The 21576-nt window shown below is 37.3% G+C and overlaps 1 protein-coding gene across 1 annotated transcript in view; it reads left to right on the forward strand.

The window, feature by feature from the left end:
• Window positions 1-18568, forward strand: part of LOC307155908 (GTPase IMAP family member 8-like) — a 60426-nt gene extending 41858 nt beyond the window's left edge. The window contains exons 4-7 of the mRNA XM_079866891.1: window positions 3442-3483; window positions 3681-4382; window positions 4872-5546; window positions 12097-18568. Coding sequence (XP_079723017.1) covers window position 3483; window positions 3681-4382; window positions 4872-5546; window positions 12097-14114 — 3396 coding nt within the window. The 5' untranslated portion in view covers window positions 3442-3482 and the 3' untranslated portion in view covers window positions 14115-18568. The remainder of the gene's footprint in view (window positions 1-3441; window positions 3484-3680; window positions 4383-4871; window positions 5547-12096) is intronic.
• Window positions 18569-21576: the final 3008 nt, after the last annotated feature.

Genomic DNA, 21576 nt, shown 5'->3' on the forward strand with positions numbered 1-21576 from the left:
CAGAGTGCAAACTTGCAGATGTTGATTATAATGAATTTACTGTTACACTGTAAAAAAAATTACATCCGCAAGTCAAAAATTTCAAGTGACCGATAACATCAAAATTTTTCAATTAGTCTGACATATTATTTCTCATTGAGCCAATGTTAACAGACTATTGCAACAAGAATTTCACTTGGGCCAATTGAAAAATTTAGATGCTATCGGTCACTTGAAATATTTGATTTGGGAGGGTTAGAAATTTTTTACAGTGTAGGCCCATAAATAATAATAAGGATAAAAAATATTTAAAAAGTATAATTATCAAACTAATTAAAAATTAACCACAAAAGATAATGGGCCCTATTTTAACGATCTAAGCGCATGGTCTAAAGCGCAGGGCGTAAGTTCACTTAGGTCGGTCCGAATCCACTTTTGCAAGTTTAACGATGGGAAAAATGGTCGGTGCTCCCGGCGCATGGTCTAAAAGGGTTGTCCTTATTCTCTTAATGAGTAATGGGTGTGTTTTGGGATTTACGTTAAACCAATCAGAGTCACAGCTCCCATTCCCTTTAACCCTCTGAGGTCGGCAAACGCGCCCCCGCGTTTTGCTGGACTTTTTTTACATTGTAGCACTTTAAACTTAAATTACTCCGTCATTTATGGTCATACAGAAAAAATAAATATAAAAAAAGAATCTATGATATTTCTACTTTTGTATGTGTCCACTTACAATCAAATCAAAACATTGTGCTTTTGAAAAATAAAGAAAATAAACAGGGTGTGCGTTCTGCCTCTCCGTCGCGGTGAACTTTTTTTTCTTGAGCACGTCTATAAACTGAAACAAAACTCAGCGAATACTTGTCACACATTTATGAGCCATATACCTTTATAAACATTTAAGTGTGTACTTTTAAATGATCGGATTCAAACTGAAAACAAATATTTTCTGTTTAAGTAATTTGTATAAAACCAACAAGATGTCCAGCTTCTCAAACGCTTGCTCATTACAGTTAATTTGGCCACGCCTACTCGCGCAAAAGATATTCACATGCAAATCTCCACATGGAACGCGAACGCGCTCGTTACCTCAAAAACAAAACACTTCATCAGTCTCTGCTTTTCGTCGAGTTTGAAAGACGTGAGCTTACATTGGCTTTACCCCAGAAGAAGAATGCGATTTCAAGACAAGAAAGATAAGGTAAGAAATTCTTACATATTAGTTTGTTATTGTTGCATACATTTCACATTGCAGTTGAACTGTTGCTAGATATATGGTGAATATTATAATATTTAGACCCGTGTTTACTGTTACTGTGTTTGTGGATATCTGCTCAAACGTAGATATGTATATGGTAGGCCTAACCATAATGTTTTATATTTGAGCGCGATCGCGTTTGAATGTATCATATTTTTTATCGCGATCGCGTTTGAATGCATCATATTTTGGAAAAGCAAAACGCTCCAAACGGCTTCATGTTTTACTATTATCTCATTTCATATCATCATAACGAATGGAAACATTTGAAGTAACATGATAATCAATATATTTTTCTCTAGCTTAGTTGTTACTGAAATCTTTTTGAAAATGTATATAGGCTGCTATATTGTTATTATTTTATGCAGCACTGCGCATAGTCTATACCTACAAGGCACAACAAACCTGTGTTCATTATATAATATATTGTTGGAAACATTTGTGTGAGTGTGTGTGTGTATTCTGTGAATTTTAAAAAGCAATTTTAACCAGAAAAATCTCAAATGTATTCCCAAAATCGTGCAGGCCTTTCTCTTGATATCAGTATGTTCACTTTTTTTTTTTTTTTTTTTTTTCAGGGCCCAGATGCCACTGAGTCCTGCTGACTTCAACATTCACAGTACATGTCTCTGTACATGAACATGGTAAAGTGAAAATCAAACACCTTGGAAATGAAAGGTATGTACAATGTTTTTAGGAATGGCACAAAGGTCTCTTTCTTTGGATCATTGTTATCAATAAGTGTTTTTTTTTTTTTTTTGTGTATCTTTGGATTATGTTGTAAATAAATCCAAACAATTTTAAAAGCCATTCTTTTTTTAATCTCCTCATTCTTTGTGCACGGTTGGTCAGAATGATGGGCCCTGATAAGCTCCTAATAGGGCCATTAGGGAGTGTCTTTGTCTTTCTCAGGTGTAAAAAGCCTTACATATTAATGAGATGATCCGCCCCTTCGCATATTGCTTTTTCACACAAAACACGTCGTAAAAATTTTAAATCAATATATTGTCTTCTCTGAATGAGCAGTCAGGGTGATTTTCACATAGTTTTAGAGCAAATATTCTAGGCTACGTCATACAATTTTCAAAAGTCTTGTGAAGAAATAAACAGTATGGGTTTCATGGCCTTATTTCAGTGAGAATTTTTTTTTGTATTTTCACAAACCACGCATAAATGTCATTATCTCAAAACTACAAACTTTTACACACATGCTGTTGATATATTATTGTAGCAGAGTTTGTGCTGAATACAGTGTAATTAGACTTTAGCCATGAAAATGTCACAAGTAACAGAAATAAGCACAAATGTCAGAGCATGTCAGAACACCTCCAGGGCCCAGAAAACAGCTCAGACCCCAGAGGGTTTTTTAAATGCCAGTTGCGCTTGCGCCATGGTGGATTTGCTATTTACATGCCGGAATTTGATAGTGGAAAGACCGAAGCCGTCTCCAGAGCGCAAACGGATCTGCTCGTGCGTGAGGTAAAAGTGCGCAAGCAGAACATCTACGGGACAAGCCGGATTCACCATATCTTTATGTACACAATCTTTTACATTGTATTCCTTTTATTTAATTATTTGGCATGTTTGTGTGCTGCTGTGAGTCCCTGTGTGTTTAATAAGGGAACGCGCGTTGTGGACCCGCCTATAGGCGCACATTACTAACGCGCTCTTTCGATAACAAAAAATAATAATATTGCGCCATTGACTTTAGACCAGGTTTCAGTTGGTTGATGGCTCAGTCTATTTCTGTTGCCTCAAAATAGCAACGCGCCAACAATGCGCCTGAACACACCTCGTTCTCAGACCAGCAGCCCATGGGCGCAAATGCATTTGCTATTTAAACAACTTGGCGCAGGACGTGAAAATGAAAACTGCATCGGGCTGAAACAAGCAAAAAACACTTGCGTCGCGCTGCATTGCACCGGGTGTTAGATAGGGCCCAATATACTAAATGGGGGATATCTATATCTAACAAAAAATCTATGATTGTCATAACGTCATCTCTCAGTTGCTAAATTTCATGCAGCAACGTTGCTACAGCCCTGTCGCGTCTTACAATTCTACGTTGTTACAATGTTGCAAGCACGTAGACAGCGACGTTGCCATAGTAGAAATACAACGTGCCACAGATGTTGTCACTTTTCACATTGTTACTTTTGTAGTTTATGAATTGACCTTTGGCTTTTTTTGTTTGTTTTTTATAGAAATCAAGAGAAGCTAAAGTCCAAGGTGGGATCGTCCCAACAGTAAGTCCAAAAAAAAAGACAGTATTTATATTATTGTACAACTTGAGACATATAAATGGAATATAAATGAAGCACTCAAACTGTTGATTTTTTTTAATTCACTATTATACAAAGAGGATTTTACAACTGCCATTTGACAACATTGTGTGTGTGTGTGTGTGTGTGTGTGTGTGTGTGTGTGTGTGTGTGTGTTTCAGTGTATGATCTCAGGATTGTCCTTCTGGGGAAGAGTGTGTCAGAAAACAACAGAGTGGGAAACTTAATCTTAGGAACAGATGTGTTTGACATTGAAGCTCCTCCAGTTAAAAGGAAGCTCCAGCAGCGCAGCCAGAGAGTCAGAAGAACATTGACGGACAGACGTGTGGCCGTCATCCACAGTCCTCAGCTGCTCCAACCACATCTGTCACTCCGTCACATCACACAGACAGTGAGAGAGTGTGTGAATCTGTCTGATCCAGGACCTCATGTCTTCATCCTCGTTCTGCAGCACAATGACTTCACTGAAGAGGACAGATACAGAGTGAAAACTGTCCTGAAAGAATTCAGCAAAGAAGCGGTTAAACGCACTATAGTGCTCACAACTGATAAAGAGACAATAGGATCAAAGTTAAGTTCTGTGGTCATGAATAATGTGGTCCAACAGTTAATAAAGGAGTGTGGAGAAGGGCATCTGCAGCTTGATGAAAGTAAAACAGAATGGCGTTCGGTGATATTCAACATGATAGATAAGAAACTCAAGGAAAACCTGGAAGAATATCTCACATGTGAGATATATGAAGATGTTAAAGGAACATCAGTGGATGAAGAGCAGAGCAGCTCGGAGGAAGAATATCAGGAGAGTTCTTCCCACAGAGATGACGGAAAACCCGAAGAGAGACAGAAAGAGAAAAGTGATGAAGGTAGTTCAAAGATTTGGTTTGTTTTTGTTTTCAAAATTGTGCTTCTGAGATTATGATCATGAACTACAATTGCAGCTATTTAAAAATACTGCCAGTATTTACTAAGCTTCCAAAAATATTTTAACACACAAACTTCTCTGGGAGGACTTTCAACTTATTGATTGTATCTAGGAAAGTTACTAGTACTGTTTCACAGAAGGTAAATATGAGTGTAGGCTTATATTTATTAAACTCAAACTCAGAACTTAAAAGAACCTGACAAGGAACTAGAATACAAGAATTAATTGAGAAACAGTTAACACTTTGGACCAAACATGGACCGAAAAAAGAAATAAAGCAAAAATGTATTAAAAAAACAGGTCAATGAGAAAGACCCTAAACATTACACTTGTATTGTATTAAAGACGCAGGCAGATATAAAATTAGAAATGCAATGATATGAAATGAGTGTAAACATTGTTTTCTAATGTCTCTTCATTTGTATTTCAGTATCAGCAAATGTCTCTGGAAAACAGAAACTGAACCTGGTGCTGTGTGGAAGTGATGGATCACCTATAGTCTCTGTGTCCAAAATGTTACGAGGGAAAAAAAGAAATCCTTCACGTGAGAGAGCAATCACTGAAGAGTGTGTGAAGAGAGAGGAGAGGATTCATGGGCGTCTGATCAGTCTGGTGGAGCTTCCAGCTCTCGTTCAGCTCTCAGAGGAGGAAGTGATGCGTCAGACTCTCCGCTGTGTGTCTCTCTGTGATCCTGGAGTTCATGTTTTCCTCCTCATAGTTCCTGTTGGTCCACTGTCTGAAGAAAACAGAGCAAAAATAGAGAAGATCCAGAAAATATTTGACTCCAGAGAGCACTTCATGGTGCTTTTCATAACAGATCTCAGTGTTGAAGGACCGGTGACAGAGTTTGTCAAATCCAGCACAGACTCTCAGAGGTTAATCAGTCTCTGTGGAGGTCAGTACAGACTGATGGGGTTAAAGGAGCATGGAAACTCAAGACAGATCCCAGAACTACTGGATTATATTGAGAACATGAAGACTAAACCATATTCACTTCAGATGTATGTGAAAGCCCAAGAGAAAAGAGCCAGACATGAACTGGAGGAGAAACTGAGTGAGAAGGAGGAAAAAATAAAAGAGTTAGAAGAGAAGATTCAGTCAGAGGGTGAGTGGATTTTTTTGTACAAAATTCTGAACACAATTTTTTTTTTACTTTTCTACTACATCTATACTGTAGGCAACAATCCACCTATGATGACAGACGAGATTAAACAGAAAATGTATATACTGCTTAAAAGTTTGCACATTTTCAAGCATTTATTATTTAACCATATTAAAACTGTTACATAAACACATGTATATTATATGTTATTTAAACACATACAGTATAGATAATAAAAAGACACACACACACACACACACATACAGTAAATATATATATTAGTGGTGGGCCGTTATCGGCGTTAACGTGCGACTCTTATCGGGCGATAAAAAAAATATTGTCGTTAATCTATTCTCAAAGTTGGGTTGGGAGCTGGGTCTATACTATGCAAGCTATGATGACTTTCACCTTGATATTTTAGCGCGGATGTACCTGCCGAATTCGGTTCGGTGTTTGGTACGCATTTTCAAACCGAACGGTTCGTTGGATCATTTTTCCTGCCGACCAAAATTTCATTATTTTAAATGTAGGCGCGTTGCACGTGGCAAGCGCGCTCATAATGTAAGAGACGCTGGCGGTACCACAACATTGTCCGACATCAAATGGCAAACGTAATGCAAGCGGAACGAAGCTGCTCGTTATTGTGTGGTTGATGGACCGTTGTTTATCAGTTTGGACCATAGACTGTAAAAAATATGGAAATATGGACTTTCTGAAGAACGGTTTTGAAGCCGTTTATGGGGGGTATGGGCGGCGCCATCTTGGAAAATCTTGGGAAATCCTAACCCCGCCCACCTTCTGGCCAATCCATATATGGGTAAAGGACGCGAGTCCGGTTATTCTGCAAATGGAACAACGCGAGTCACTCAGCTCGCTCTGCTACTCCGGTTATCTCTGTATGTATATTTTAGGCAACAATAAAACGAAATAAGTTATAAAACACCACACTGCCTCTTTTCGTTTTCATTTAAAGAAATCTTAAACATTATAGCCACACAAATGTGGTTCAGGCAACGCATATTGATTATATTCACTGCATATAGACCCTTTTACAGTTGGTAAACATGGTGACGTGTTTGTGTGGGCGGAGCTTAGCTGGAGGCAGAAAGATCTCTCTGGCCGCTTCACTAACGCTAGTTTGCAAGTTTTGTTAGCTTGTTTTTTAACAATGACTGGAGAAAATCCGATTTCGTCTTAATGTGCAAGGTCACTCACTGTCCAGGACCGCGATTGTTATTTGCAAAAGTTAATTTTAACGGACGGAACCAGATGACCGTATACGCTCAGTCAATAGACGATCTGACAGGATTAACGTTAACGCTAACTGTTACCTCCGGTTGAGTGGCCTGACTTCTACACCTACCCGATAGAGAAACCGAGGGTAAAGAGAAACTGAGGGCATATATAAATAAATATATATATATATATATATATATATATATATATATATATATATATATATATATATAGATGACTATAACTATGTGCTGAATGGTCATGTAAAGACTTGTGCGGTACGATCCGCAGTTCTGCCTAGCCAGCGCCCAGAAGACGACAATGTAAAGAGTGACACTACGGTGCAATTTTAATGATATGAATATTTTCTAGAAATAAAAATTCCAGATACAGCATACTCATTTTTCATCGATTCTTGCACTCAACAACACAACAAGATGACATTTAATAATACAAATAATAATTTAAGCTCCTTATTATGTAGCCGAATCTGTGCTGGTTTGTATTGGCCGCCTCCAGTTTTCCGTTTGTTTTGCCTCCAGCTAGCACCGTGACGTAACTGTGACGTCGGCGCAAAAGGGGTCTATAACGTTAGCCTATTTATAACAAAACGAAATATAAAACTAACCCTGCCCATGTGCATTTGTACTAAACAACAGATGTTGCAGTAAACAACATTACAGATCATCTTCGTTGTATTAAAATTTAAAATGACAAAACTCAACCCAGTCTCTTTTTGTTAAATTTCAGTTTTATCAATATTAGCCATTATAAAAGTATAAGTAAAAGGTACAAGAAGCTATACAAATAAAGCAAACAATTCAGTCAAACGTACAAAGTCAGCGCTCTAGTCTAACCATACAACAGTAAAGTTAAATAGCTTATAAAGTTATGAAATTTCACTTCACTTAGCCCTCAGCCAAAACGATTGGGCAGGGAACAAATTATTGATTCACGAGACCAATAATCGCCCGTTAGATACACACAAGACGAATTATATCTCATGTTTAACCACTACAGAGACGCCAGAGTCAGAGGCAAACGTCAGAACGACTAGCCGAGGAAAGGCTGTTCCCGGCGGGGTACATAAGCGCCGAGCGCCCGGTGATTGCCTGCATCTCACAACTTGGATAACATTTTCATAAATCTTTATAAATAAACCACAGATTTGAGCTTTAAACAACTACATTCTCGCCCGAAAAACTACATTTCATGATACAAAAACAGTAGTATTATATTTCAACTGTATATTAAAAAATGGCGCTTCTTATGTTGTCATTCTCCTTGGCGCAGCCTATGCTCGTTATCAGCTGTCAATCAAGCTGTCAATCAAAGTTAACCACGCCCTTATTTGTCATACATTTTATATCTAAATACGATCTAAACTAACGAGTTAGAAAAAAATTCACCCCCCTCACAGTTGTCAGGCACTCTGAACCTATCGAAAAATACAATAAAAGTCCATGGGACCAACCTGTAAAAACATGAATTTATGCTGTGAAAACGGACATTTTAACATGGGGGCTATTGACATTTGCTCCCTTTTGGGACCTGCCCCTAGCGGATTTTCAATGTATTGCAGTTTTTCGCACTTCCGGGTAGGCTTCATTTTTCAGATTAGAATGTTGCCCCTTGGTTTGGACCAAAGCAGCCAAAGCAGCGCGAGCCGATCGTGATCATGCGACACTGTTACTACACAGCGCTAAGAGATCCAGAAAAGAAAGCATTTGAATTCGCCACAGAAGTAATAACATTGCTGCGACATCTAGTGACAAACATTCACATTTCTCCGTTATTAACGGATCAAACAGTGCGTGGAAGCCAGGAAGAAACATTGTGCCATGAATGAACTATCCAGTGTCCACAGATCAGCAACATTCACCATGGATTTACTGTAGTAACACTAACTGCAACCATGGAAGTTTGGCAGGAATAGTAGGCTATAATGCTTTCAAGTAACATAATGTTGGTTTTATTTTGACATTATGAATAAAATTGCTGCCCTCAAATGTTAATCTGAACTAAAAATAGACCTTTGTTTATAACTACTACAATATTAGGCTACATTTCATTTTTTCAAGGAGCTGTTTTGTTTTATATGCTCATAAGAAGAGTCAATTATAGCTCCATCATTACTCAAAAAAATCATACTTTATGATGTTAGTTTTAATAATAATAAAAAAAAATCTCTGGCATTTCTTCACAAGTTCTTTTAAATGTCACTTTGTATTTAAGAAGCACGTGCCCTTTATTTCATTATTTGGGTAGCACACATATTCTGAATGCCTTCGGAAGAATTCAAATGAGCCATTTTAATCTAGATTAATTCCAAGATTACAGTGAAATTAATCTAGATTAAAAAAATTAATCTATGCCCACCACTAATATATATATATATATATATATATATATATATATATGTATGTATATATATATATATATAGAACTACTAAAAATGATTTATTCATCGACCCGGAACCAAGTAAATTTGATAATTTGATTATAATAGTGTAACCCTCTTTCTCTCTCTCTGCTCACTGGTCTCTAGCACCGGCGCTGCTGCTCTGCGTTGTGTTATGTATGTTCGTGGGTGGTGGTAGAAAGCGGGGACTCAGAGGAGTTTGAGATCGTGTCTTGACCATTTATTCCACAGCACATTTCAATGCACATGCCATTCAACAGCAAGCTTGCGCTTCTGATATTATCATACTTTGCATTAGCCACCATGCATTAATCACATTTATAAGGAAAAACAAAACATTTTAACTCTCTACATTACTCTGTATTTAGGTCTTTAGCAAAATATACTGAACTTTAGTGTGATAACAGCAAATATATTTTACATTGCTTTTTTCCACTACCATTAACATGGGCCAGGGGCGTTTCTAGGTTTTAAAAACATCAGGGGCTAAGCCGGAAACATCAGGGGCTGGGGGTGGGTAACAAGATAACATGATTCAATACAGAATATAATGTATATTGTAGGCCTATATGCAGGGGGTAGACTGGTTAAAAAATTCAGCCCTGGCACCGTAGCCACACCAGCCAATATTACCACACAGACACATGCATTCAAATGTGAGGTAGTTAGGGGGGTTCAGGGGCATGCTCCCCCAAGAAAATTTGGATTTCTCGGACCTACATATGTGCATCTTAAGGTGTTTGAAGGCCAACAAAATTGGATAACAATAGCTTTAAAAGCATGACAGTGGGCAGTAGCATAAATTATTAGTCAAGCAGATAACAGATTCTTAAACATGAGAATGAGGATAAATGTTAAAATGAATGATCCACACTACAAAATGGAACTGCAGAATGTTTCTGCTTAATGTTGACAATACACAATCACATATTCCATACAGGAATGGCCTTAAATGAGAAATCTTTCAAGGGTTATTTTGCATAGATGTTACAGTCACCGGCCCACCGGTGGGCCCAAAGCCATTACATATTTAAAACAGTAATATCCTATACTAAACCTAAACTAATCTTGACAAACTATATATCATTTGAAAGCTTACGATCTCTAGTTTTCATATTTGGTGACTGATTTTCAAAATAAATTACAGAGGAGCTGTAATTTATCAATTATAATAAATTGTGCGAGCTATAGTGCACATATGTGTTATTTTATGTTTCTTAGAGGTTGAATTCATATCTCATATATTCAATCTGCCAAACTTCCCATATTACTTCTGAATAGAATGTCTACTTCATAAATTGTATGAAAATTGTGGAAATAATGGTTCAGATCACTCAAACCACATATGGAAATGGAGGTGCCCTTATATGGGCAGTAATGGAGTCTGGTTGTCACCTATTGAAAAAGTTTGGTACTGCGCCCAAACAAAATCTTACTGAAAGCTCATTTTTTGGGATATCAACCTAAAATTTGAAACACAACTTGTTCAGATTTTTGGCTTTTATTTTTTTGCAGTTTTAGAGTTGCCCAGGTTTTAAAAAATATATATATTTTATATAAAATATGAATAATAATTTTTTTTACATTGTACATTTTCATAAACTCAAACTTCTATAACTTTTTTTCTGTTTCCCTTTCTTAATTTATTTCACTTCTACAGAAATCTGCCAAATGTCTTCTTTAAAACAAGACCGATTTTACGTCTATACTCCAAAGCATTCTTTAATTACAACCATTTAAGTTCGAAATGTAATTTTCATGTCTATTCAAAAAAAAAAAGGGGGGTGACACTTAAAGGGTTACATTTCAATCAAACAGCAGTGCAATCTTTTTGTGTCCAGAGGCAAATTTGCAATTTATATATTAGCATTAAAGATTGGTTTCAGCAACTTGTTTCTTTCTTGAGTTAATCAATGTTTTTGGACTAATCGGTTCAATTAAATTTCAATTGTTCACTCATAAAGACAGTCAATTCTCGCCACCTACTGGCTTAATGATGCAAGTTGCGCAAACACAGACAAGAGGAGTTTCTGTAATTAGCAAAGAACATCTTTGCTAAATAGGAATACATTGTAATAATGTTAATCAAGCTGACTAACACACTTACACAAAAATATACAATATAATTTAAAACAAAGACAAGCTCATTATACAAAGGAAATAATATTACAGATCTAGACAAATTGGGTTGCTTATAGTTAAAAGAATGTCATGAACGATCATTTAGGCTAGATGTATTTTTCACATTTTTGGTCACAAAATATATATATTTTTTATGACACGAGTCAGTTTTGATGACACAGTTTTGATGTGCGGCGGTGCTGACTGCGTTATTTATTTATTTTGTTAATTGCTGTGAGATTGTTTGCTGTTGTGCAAATCCTGGAGATATTCTAGGATAGGCTGAAATCACTCACGTGTTGCATCTCTGTGTGTGAGACAGATTTCAACAATCACCAGTCAGAGACAAAGCCAAAGCACATTGAAATAAGGCAACTTATGATTTCGGGGGGATTACATAGGCTATTGTCCGGTTTCATATTTGTCAGTCAACTTTATAAAATAAAAACTTATACTGTAATCTTATATTACTGTAATACTTATATCTTAAAACTATACTGTAGTTAAATACTATGTACACATGTAAGTTCACAGGTATTAGGGCCACTTAATATAAAGTGGGACAGCAGAATACCCATGCTGTATCACTAATGTAGACAAACAATATGAGCATGAGACCAGACAACTGGGATGTTAAAAGCTAATAGTGAAAATCCACAATGAAGAGCATCAGTGACATTGTTTAGTGTATGAGTTTTAAAACAAATGATATGGATTAAAAAACAGCTGCAAACCTACACTATATTAATACATGAATTATTGCATGATTTTCAGGTAAAGCAGGTGAAGCCGGTGATCCGCATTGTTTGAGGATTGTGTTGATCGGAAGGACAGGAAATGGAAAAAGTGCAACAGGAAACACAATTCTGGGAAGAAACGAGTTTGTGAGTAAAGCAAGATCAGATTCAGTGACGACAGATTGTCAGAAGGGAGTTGGTGAAGTTCAAGGTCGATCAGTAGCTGTTGTTGATACTCCAGGTCTCTTTGACACGACACTGTCACATGATCAAGTGGCAGAAGAAATAATGAAATGTGTTTCTCTGTCTTCACCTGGACCTCATGTGTTCATCATTGTGTTGAGTTTGGGAAGATTCACCAAGGAAGAAGAAGCCACTATAGATCTGATAAAGAAGATCTTTGGTCCAAAAGCTGCTCAGTTCAGCATCGTTCTGTTGACTAGAGGAGACGATCTTCAGGGTGAATCTATTGAGGATTATGTGAGTGAAAGTAAGTCTGCTGATCTCAAGAAACTTATCAAAGATTGTGGAAACAGATTCCTGGCTTTCAACAACAGAGAACAACAAGACAAAACTCAAGTGATTCAACTGTTGAACATGATAGAAGAGCTGAAAAATACCAACGAGGGTCGATACTTCACTAACAGCATGTTTGAGGAGGCAGAGATGTCCATTAAAAAGAGAATGGAGGAAATAATGAAAGAGAGAGAGAGAGATATTCAGGCTCAGAGAGAAGAATTACAAGCTAAATATGAGATGGACATGAAAATCATGATGAAGAGACTCGAGGAAGAGAAACAAAGAGCAGATGAGAATAAAATGACAATGGAGAATCAATTCAGAGAAAAAGAGGAAAAACTCAGAAAAGAGTTTGAAGAAAAAGAGAAAACAGAACAAAAGAAACGAGAGATTGAAAACCAGAAACGATCAGAAGAGGAAAAACAGCAAAAAGCTCAATATCATCAAACAATAGAAGACATGAAGAGAGAGATTGAAAATCAAAGAGCACAGTATGAAAAACAGCAAAGAGAAAAAGAAGAAGAAGAAAGAAAGAAAGAAGAGAAATACAGACAAGATCAAGAAAAGATGAAAAATGAGAAAGAGCGTATTATATCAGAGTTACGAATGAAAGAAGAAGAAGAAACTAAAAAGAGAGATCGGGAGGAGAAAAGGAGGAATGAAGAAGAAGAGGAGGAGAGAAAGAGATGGAAAAGAAAATTAAAAGAGGCTAAAAATGACAGAAAAGAGATTCAAGAGGAAATTAAACAACAGCAGAGAGATTGGGAGGATGAAAAGAAACGACAGATGAGAGAACGAGAGGAAGATGAAAGAAAGAGAAAAGAAAGACACAAGGAACAACTGAGAGGAAAACAAGAAGAACTGGAGAAAATGAGAAAGACATTTGAAAAAGAGAGAGAAGAAGAGAGAGAGAAGATAGAGGAGGAGAGGCAAAAACAGAGAAGAGAGAGAGAAGAAAAAGAGAAAGAATATTCAGAGAAGAAACATAATATGGAAATATATTATGAACAGCTGGAGCGAAAGAGAAACGAGGAGTGGAAGAGAAGAAAGCAAGAAGATGAGGAGAATCGAAATAAAGAGAAAATTATATGGGAGGGAAAACTTGTTGCTTTTAAACGAGAGCAAGAAGAAGAGAAAAGAAGGAGAGAAACAGAAGATAATGAGAAAAAAGAAAGAGAAGAGAAAAAGCGAGATGAAATGAAAAATGAATATGAAGAGAAAATGAAAGTCATGATGAAGAAATATGAAGATGAAGCCAGAAAAAAAGCAGAAGAACTGAATGATTTCAAAGAGAGAAAAAGGGAGGAGCTCATAGAGATGCTGGATAAACGTCAGGAACTATGTGAATTACTGGAACAAATCAATGAATACCTGCAAGAAGAGATCGAAAAAAAAAGAAAACAACAATACAAGACAGAAAAAGAAAGAAAAGAGCTACAAGACAAGAAAGAAAAAGAAAGAAAAGAGCTACGACAGAAGTTATCCATTAAAAATGGGGCATGCGTTGGAACTAGCCGGACATGTGTTATTCAATGATTGGTTTCACTGCATAGCAATGATCCATATTCTGATAAACATAAATGTCTTACCGGAATCTTTCGCTCATAATATGCTCATAAGTCATTCTGAATAGACATAACCAACATATATTTAGAAAGCCAACCCTTGAGAGTTTACAGTTCAAGACTCAAAATTAACCAGACTGTTATTAATATTGAGATATATAAGCTCAAACATACAAACAAAAACAACAAATTTTAAGAATATTTTTTAGCTTTTTTTTTTTTTTTTATATTGCCGATTAGCAAACACTCTCTGAGCGACATCGTGTCGATGGAACTTCGTACATCGGGCCGACATCGGCCAGACGTACGTGTGCTATCTGGGATATTTGTTTGTTATTATTCTATTGTTGCGGGCCAAAAGCTAAATGGAAAGGATGTATTACTTTATGTATTAAAGTTCAATAACCGAATAGTTGAAAAAAATTCCGTAAACACGGCGTCGTCTTAAGAAATATCTGCGTACACACGAAACCACTGAAACCGACTGAAAACGGTGTAGTATATATGCCAGACCAGTATGGGGCGCTGTAATTCTGCCACAGAGATACACTATACACGGAGAAGAAGACTTTGAGCATGCGCATAACCTTGCGCGCTGTATACGAACCAAGAAGAAGAAGACAAAGATTATCGCTTTTTGCTCACCACAGTTGCAGAGAAGCAATAGATTTTGCTGTAATAAAGCTAGTAGGCTTAGTAGCTTCTGCAGCACGAATACAATCATATAAGTCCGCCTTTATTGTTGTTGCTGTTACTCGTGACACAGACGACACGTGATGTGATGACATCATCGTTTCACAAAATATACGGATTGGCTGTACACACGAAACCGCAAGGGTTTTCAGATTTATCCACTTTGGGACCCGGTTTCAAAAAATAGCGGTTTCAGTCTCCCAAAACGCCGGATCCGTGTGGACGAAACGCCAATACGATAAAAAATTTATACGTATACAGCGAAACGCGTCTCCGTGTGGACAGGGCCTAAGTTAACATATGTTTCAGTTTTAACACATGTTGTGTGTGTGCTCAGGGACAACACATGTTGTGTCAAATTTTACACAATAGATGTGTAAGTATAAATTATTAAATTATTCAAGCACAACCCCTAATAGATAATTCTGCTTTCCTTTCAGTCGGTCACGATCGACGTCAGGTCGACCATTCAAACAGATAGATAATGGTGATAGATAGGCCATTTAATATATGACAGAAAACAAGTAATATATGATTTATATCCACCTTATTCCTGAGTTTACTGCGTTTTGAATTATGGGAGGCACTTCCGGTTTGGGGAACTTCCATTCAAAAAGACTGAAACAAATCATTTCAAATCATAAAGTTGCCCTACAAATAAAGCTGATCCGTCAGTTTGACTCAATGAGCTCTCCGTTTTCTGTAATGTTTTATTTAAGAATAACATGAGAACAACGAAACACTTGGTATTTTAACGTGACATGATATAACAAGAATATCTACGGCAAGAGCTCTTTTCAGTCGCTGCTTTCTTTTCCTCAAGATTATTTTCTTTTTTCCTTTGTGGTCTGTTCTGCCCATTTCATTTACGATCTATGCCATTAATAATTCACTGGAATGCAGAAGAATCTCTTTTTTTCTCCACAAATCCTCACGTCTCTTTCCAGGTTTGTTTTCACAGGTAAATACAGTTTACTATCTGTCAAAATCACGTTGAAATGCTGAAGTAAAACATTTTTTAAAGCAACTTATGTTATATAATACAGATTACCACAGTGATATTTAACCGTCTGATGTTGATGCTTTTACACTTTAAATGTCCTTTTAATGTTCAATAGTTGAAGGATGAGTAGTAATAAGTAATTGTACACGTTTAAAATACAAATATGTGACCAGTCACGGAAAGTAGGGACACAAGTCGGTTCTGGGGCATTTTGAGTTGTTCACATATTCTGAAAGTGTAGTATTCAAGCTTTCCAACGATGTGTAACACATGGAAATCTAATAATATTTGGAGAAGTTGTGGCCATTTGAAGGTAGGCACTCAAAAAAACTGAAATGGTAGAAATCTGCTTTTAAAGATTGGCAATTTCTCACCCTTCTGGGAATGACAATAGGGCTCATTTACATCTCATTTAGATAAGTCATACCCCCTGTAAAGCTCCCCCGTCTCCCCCTCCCCCCTGAATGTACCAATTCTACAAATTCTCTAAATAAAACATCTCCAGTTAACTGGCAGAGCATTCATTTCGTTCGTTTTTTAAATAAGATACTAGCGCTGAAATGCGTTTTTAAATCAAGTGATCAAAGTGCTCTTTGCCGCTGCGATCAGTGGCGCAGATACAGTGTTTACTCGTGTGGCTCGCGCACACACTGCATTGTCTTCACTCGACGCGCGCTTCAATCCGTTGCGTTGCGGATACTCTCTATTCATTCTGTTGAAATAACAAAATAATTCAAACGTTTGCGTGTCCCTGCTTGATATACAACCACTGATGAACATAATCGATTTGATGAGAGAAAAAAAACTACACGAGAAAAAAAAAAAAAAACTACAACATACAATGGCAGATTCGAACTCTCAACCTCTGACACGGCTGGCGAAAGCTCTACCACTGTACCATTCATATACACGTTAATTATATAGGCGGATCTATGTATTGGCACTGACAACATGTATTAGGCTACATCTCATTAAACGACAAATTAAACCCCATGTAACCTACTATTTAAATCGATTGCTGGACATTGTAATGTTATTGGCGTCCATCTTCATTGAATTTTAAAATCAGATAGAGCCGGCCAGAGCGCTGCATAATAAGTAGCCACGCCGGCTTATTCAGTATGGAAATACACACCGACAATGACACGCCCCTACTGCGTGCTAGAATCTCCGAAAAACAAGCCGATTTCAACATCAAAATGTACGCTTTTAAATATACCAATACTGCTATCTCAAACATGCAGAGGCTGCTTCGTGATCTCAACTAACAGATTCTGCAAAAAACGAAAATCGCTTCTTTCTCATTTTGCTCGAAAGTTGTGCTGCCGACTTGTGTCCCTGGTTTCCGTGACGGGTCACATATTATTACGTCCATAGAGCTTGTCTTTCACTGATTGTTTACAGCTTAACTGAAGTTACACCCATCATTTATGGGGCATATAGGAATAATGTGGATAGGCTTCTTGGTATTTGTCAGGGGCCCCTAATTCCCGGGGGCCCTAAACGGCTGCTTACCTGCTTATTGGCTAAGTCCAACCCTGCCTGAGAGCCCAATCACCTTTGAGTGTAAAATAACCAATAGAGATTTGTCGCGGTGTTGGGTATAAATACAGAAGCAGATGCACATTTACCTTTCACTTCAGAGCCGAGCGGTTCGTTTGTTCCTGCTTTCCAGTCTCCAAAGAGTGTCTAAAGAAAACGTGTGTTCTTCAGGAAGAAGAAGTGGTGGCGAGATGAAGCTCCAAGTGGTTCACACTATAACAGTCACAAGCATAGGGCACATTCTCTTCCTCACCGCTAGAGGGCACTAGAGGGCAACATGTTTGTGTATAAATCATGTTATGGTAAAGGAGTGAATGTATCATGCAAAAGCTGAAGCCTTGCCCTGCCTTGTGCTTGTTGAGAAACATTTGTTTTATGCTCAACTTAAAAAAGGACTTGTTTGTGTTCTGGAGGATCATGGTCCGTGAGACGGAAAATATTAATAAATTCCTTTATACACAAATCTCTTCAACGCATCATCTGACGATCACCTTTATTGTCCATGAACTTTGATATTGAATACAGCATACGGATGAAGACTGACCATTTTCTGGAGGATATACTGGACATTATGGGATTTTGATGAGGAATTCAGATTCTCTCTATTATACTTATATGCATCATCCATGGACATTGATTTGTCTTGAACTCTATCTACATTTTTGTGTGTTGTTGTGATTTGGGGTGAATCATTTGGATGTAGGGTTGAACTGAATTGACTTGCTATGCTTTGTGTGACTGTTTTTTTTTTTTTGTACTAAATATAAACTACTGAGATTTTGCATTCAATGAAAGTCTTTGGTTTGTGTTTATGCTTTGTTAAATGGACTATGTTCTTGCAGTAGGTTTCCTTTTTATAAAAAAAGTTGTATTGATGCTTTTGGGTTTAGTTAAATGTAAAACGGTTATTACACATATCTCAATGTTCATTTCTCGATCTTCATTTGCTCATAATACCACCTGGTGGTCAAAGAGTGTGAAACAACAGATACATTACAGATGACCTGATGTGATCTGTGATACACCGTATTTGCACCAGTTAAGGTTTAGAAATAACAGTGAAGAAAACATTTATTTCCACATAGACTAATCTATTTATATGAGTATAATGTGTCGTTTCTGGTGGTATATAATGGTTGTATAACATAAACTGTGTAATTGGCTTGAAATAAATGGGGCTATCAAATGTGTGTAAATCAATTTGTTGATCATAATAGGCAGAAGTGGCAATATTATTATTCTAAAACTGGAAAGTGCCTGGGTTTAAACCATGGGTTTATGTATCTGTCAAAATGTCGCGCCAAGATTTCTGAACCAGTCAGGCCGAAGCAAGGCTTCAAACGTCATCAACAATCTGTTTTTGTTTGGAAGATGCTTCTGCCAGTCATTGACCATTCCTGTATATCTTTAACAGTTATTGCATTAATGATAATTGATGAACACCATGTGCTGCCAGTTTATTTTTTTTAACTGTATTTTAATGTCATTTTTTAATCATTTCCCAAATAGACTAAGAGAGCCTTTAAAGAATTATACAGGGGTTTAACGGGTTCTTTGTGGCAGCGGTGCTTTATAACGCCTTAAACCCCAAAGAACCACTGAAGAGACGTTGAACATTTTTTGTGTGTGTACAAGTGTCACGAACTGCTCCAAGACATGAAGGTAGAGAATCCAAATGCAGATTTTATTAAGGGGTAATCCAAAGAACAAGCAAGGTCATACACAGGCAGGCAGTCCGAACAAACAAACACACAAACAAACAAAACAGGCAGGGGTCAGAGGCAAAAGAGTAATCCAGGGAACAGGGCAAGAAATCCAAAACCAAGAGACATGAAAACCAGGAGAATGCTCAGAATTGCAGTGTGACACTAAAACAAGACTTTGCAGGGAATGAATGAGTGTACAAGGTATAAATAGGCTGAGACTAACAGGGTAATGAGACACAGGTGAATGCAATCAATGATGAGGAGTCCGGCAGTGAGTTCTGGGAAATGTAGTTTGTGAGAGTGATAATAGTCTAGTGTGGAGTGCCCTCTGGTGGCTCTCATGGGCACTCCAGCTGGTGACCGTTACAACAAGATCATGGAGCATTAGAGATTTTGATCACAGTATTGTGTAATAAACAATATTTTTATGAAATACATTTTAGTAATGTCTAAGTAATGAATTTGAGTAAAGACTGAAAAACTGTCATCGAATGAATATCTGCTATAGATCGTTACAGTTTTATCATTTCAATTCCTAAAGTAAAAATGTAATTTTACAATACGAGTACATATTAAAAAAGTGTAAAATGACACAGTCAGGTCAGTCAATTCATGATGAGTCCTCAGAGATTTTGCTATTAAATCATATAAATTAGATCAACAGGTATGAGATTTATTCCTCACACTTTCCTCTTATCGTCAGCACTGAGCTTTAGCAAACACATTTATACAGGCACTTCAATAATATTTCAACAATCTATCATTAATATCCTTATCACAGATCTTTTTCAGTTCATGATAGAGATAAAGCTGTTTTGATTAGTAATAAACTCTAATATTCATCAAGCATTTTGAGCTTTATCATTTAGGCATATGTTCAGATCATGTATGAGGAACTGAATTGTATTTGATGAAGCTCTGATCTTCTGAGGTGTAGATGAGCTCAGATTCTCACTGATGAATGTCACAGAAACTCATTTCTATCTGTGATCTGAATCTGAGAGGAGACACAAGAGTCTCATTCTTTATCTCCTTCATTACACATATTGTAAACTCTCAATAGCTTCCTGTTTTTCTCCATTCATGTGGTATCTCACCACTCCCCTCAAATGTTTTACTGTAGTGTTTTTCCAGATCTTTCTTAAATCTGCACACAAACCACTTCCAGTAGTTCAGTTCAGAGAGATCAGGGCTGATGCTCCATTTAGCAAACCTTTCTCCTGCTCTTCGCAAATGACTCTGAATTCAAATCTCCCGCTTGCCCTTCACACAGACCCAAACTTGACGACAGATCTGACCAGCTGACCGTTGTGGGCGGGACTAAGCAACGGGAAAGTAATAGAGAGCCTAAGTCCCTCCCCTTCCGGTGGACCACCATGGGACCTTATTTCGGAAAAATATTGTATGGTAGTCTATGGCGAGAGACAACAAATATTTTGATCTCGTTTGAATTGTGCCCTGATTTACACATATGATGTTTGTCAATTTAAAAGATACATTTTAAAGTCAAGAAAGTCGCAGCTTGATGTAAAACTGTTGAGGTATAAGACTGTGAAAATACGTAATTACAAAGACAGACCCAAAAGGCGCACATGCGACGTCATACCTTTGCTCTCAATGAATGAAGCTAACTTTACTGAAGTTAACGTCTGTCATTTTTTCTATAGTCTTACGGTATAATCGTAACGTAACGCCGCCATGCCTGAGTGTTTTGAGCCAGAATACACACATACGAGCAACGGATCTTGTGACGTACATAGTGCGAGACGAGAGATGTAGTTCATTGAGCGATTTTCAGATAAAACTAAACGTTACTCTTCTGTTTTATGACAAACTGCGACTTTCTTGACTTTCATAATTACCTTTTAAATTGACAAACATCATATGTGTAGTTCAGGGCGGAATAAAAAGATAAGTTGTCTCTCGCCATTAACTTCCATTCATATTTTTTCCGAGATAAGGTCCCATGAGCCGGAAGCGGAGGGGCGGGACTTAGGCTCTCTATAGCGGATCATTTGAATCTGCGTCATCGCGCGTGGGCACACACAGTCACACGCACACAAAGCCATGCAAAGTGCAGCAATGCAGTTTTGGAAAAATATTCATAAAAGACATAAAATATACATGAAATTAGGGTGGAATAATACAAATGATGGTCAAAATGAGCATCTATTTACAAGACGAGATTAAAAGACTATAATAATTCAATAGGGCGGTCGATGAATTGTCACACATTTAGTACTGTGGGGGAAGTTGTAATTATCTGATTGGTCAGTTTGAACGTCTCACATTTGGGTTTTAGTCACATGGTCAGGGAAAGGATAAAAGAAGATTGTAACTGTTGCTCTGTCTCTTTTATTCTCTGGCTCTCTTTCTTGGGGCTCTCTCTCTCTCTCTCTCTCTCTCTCTCTTCTCTCTCTCTCTAGTAACATATTACATATATGCTGGGTACAATTAATGGTATAAGTTATTATCATCTACATCATACA

Source organism: Squalius cephalus, assembly GCF_949319135.1.
Source record: "Squalius cephalus genome assembly, chromosome: 1".
NCBI lineage: Eukaryota > Metazoa > Chordata > Actinopteri > Cypriniformes > Leuciscidae > Squalius > Squalius cephalus.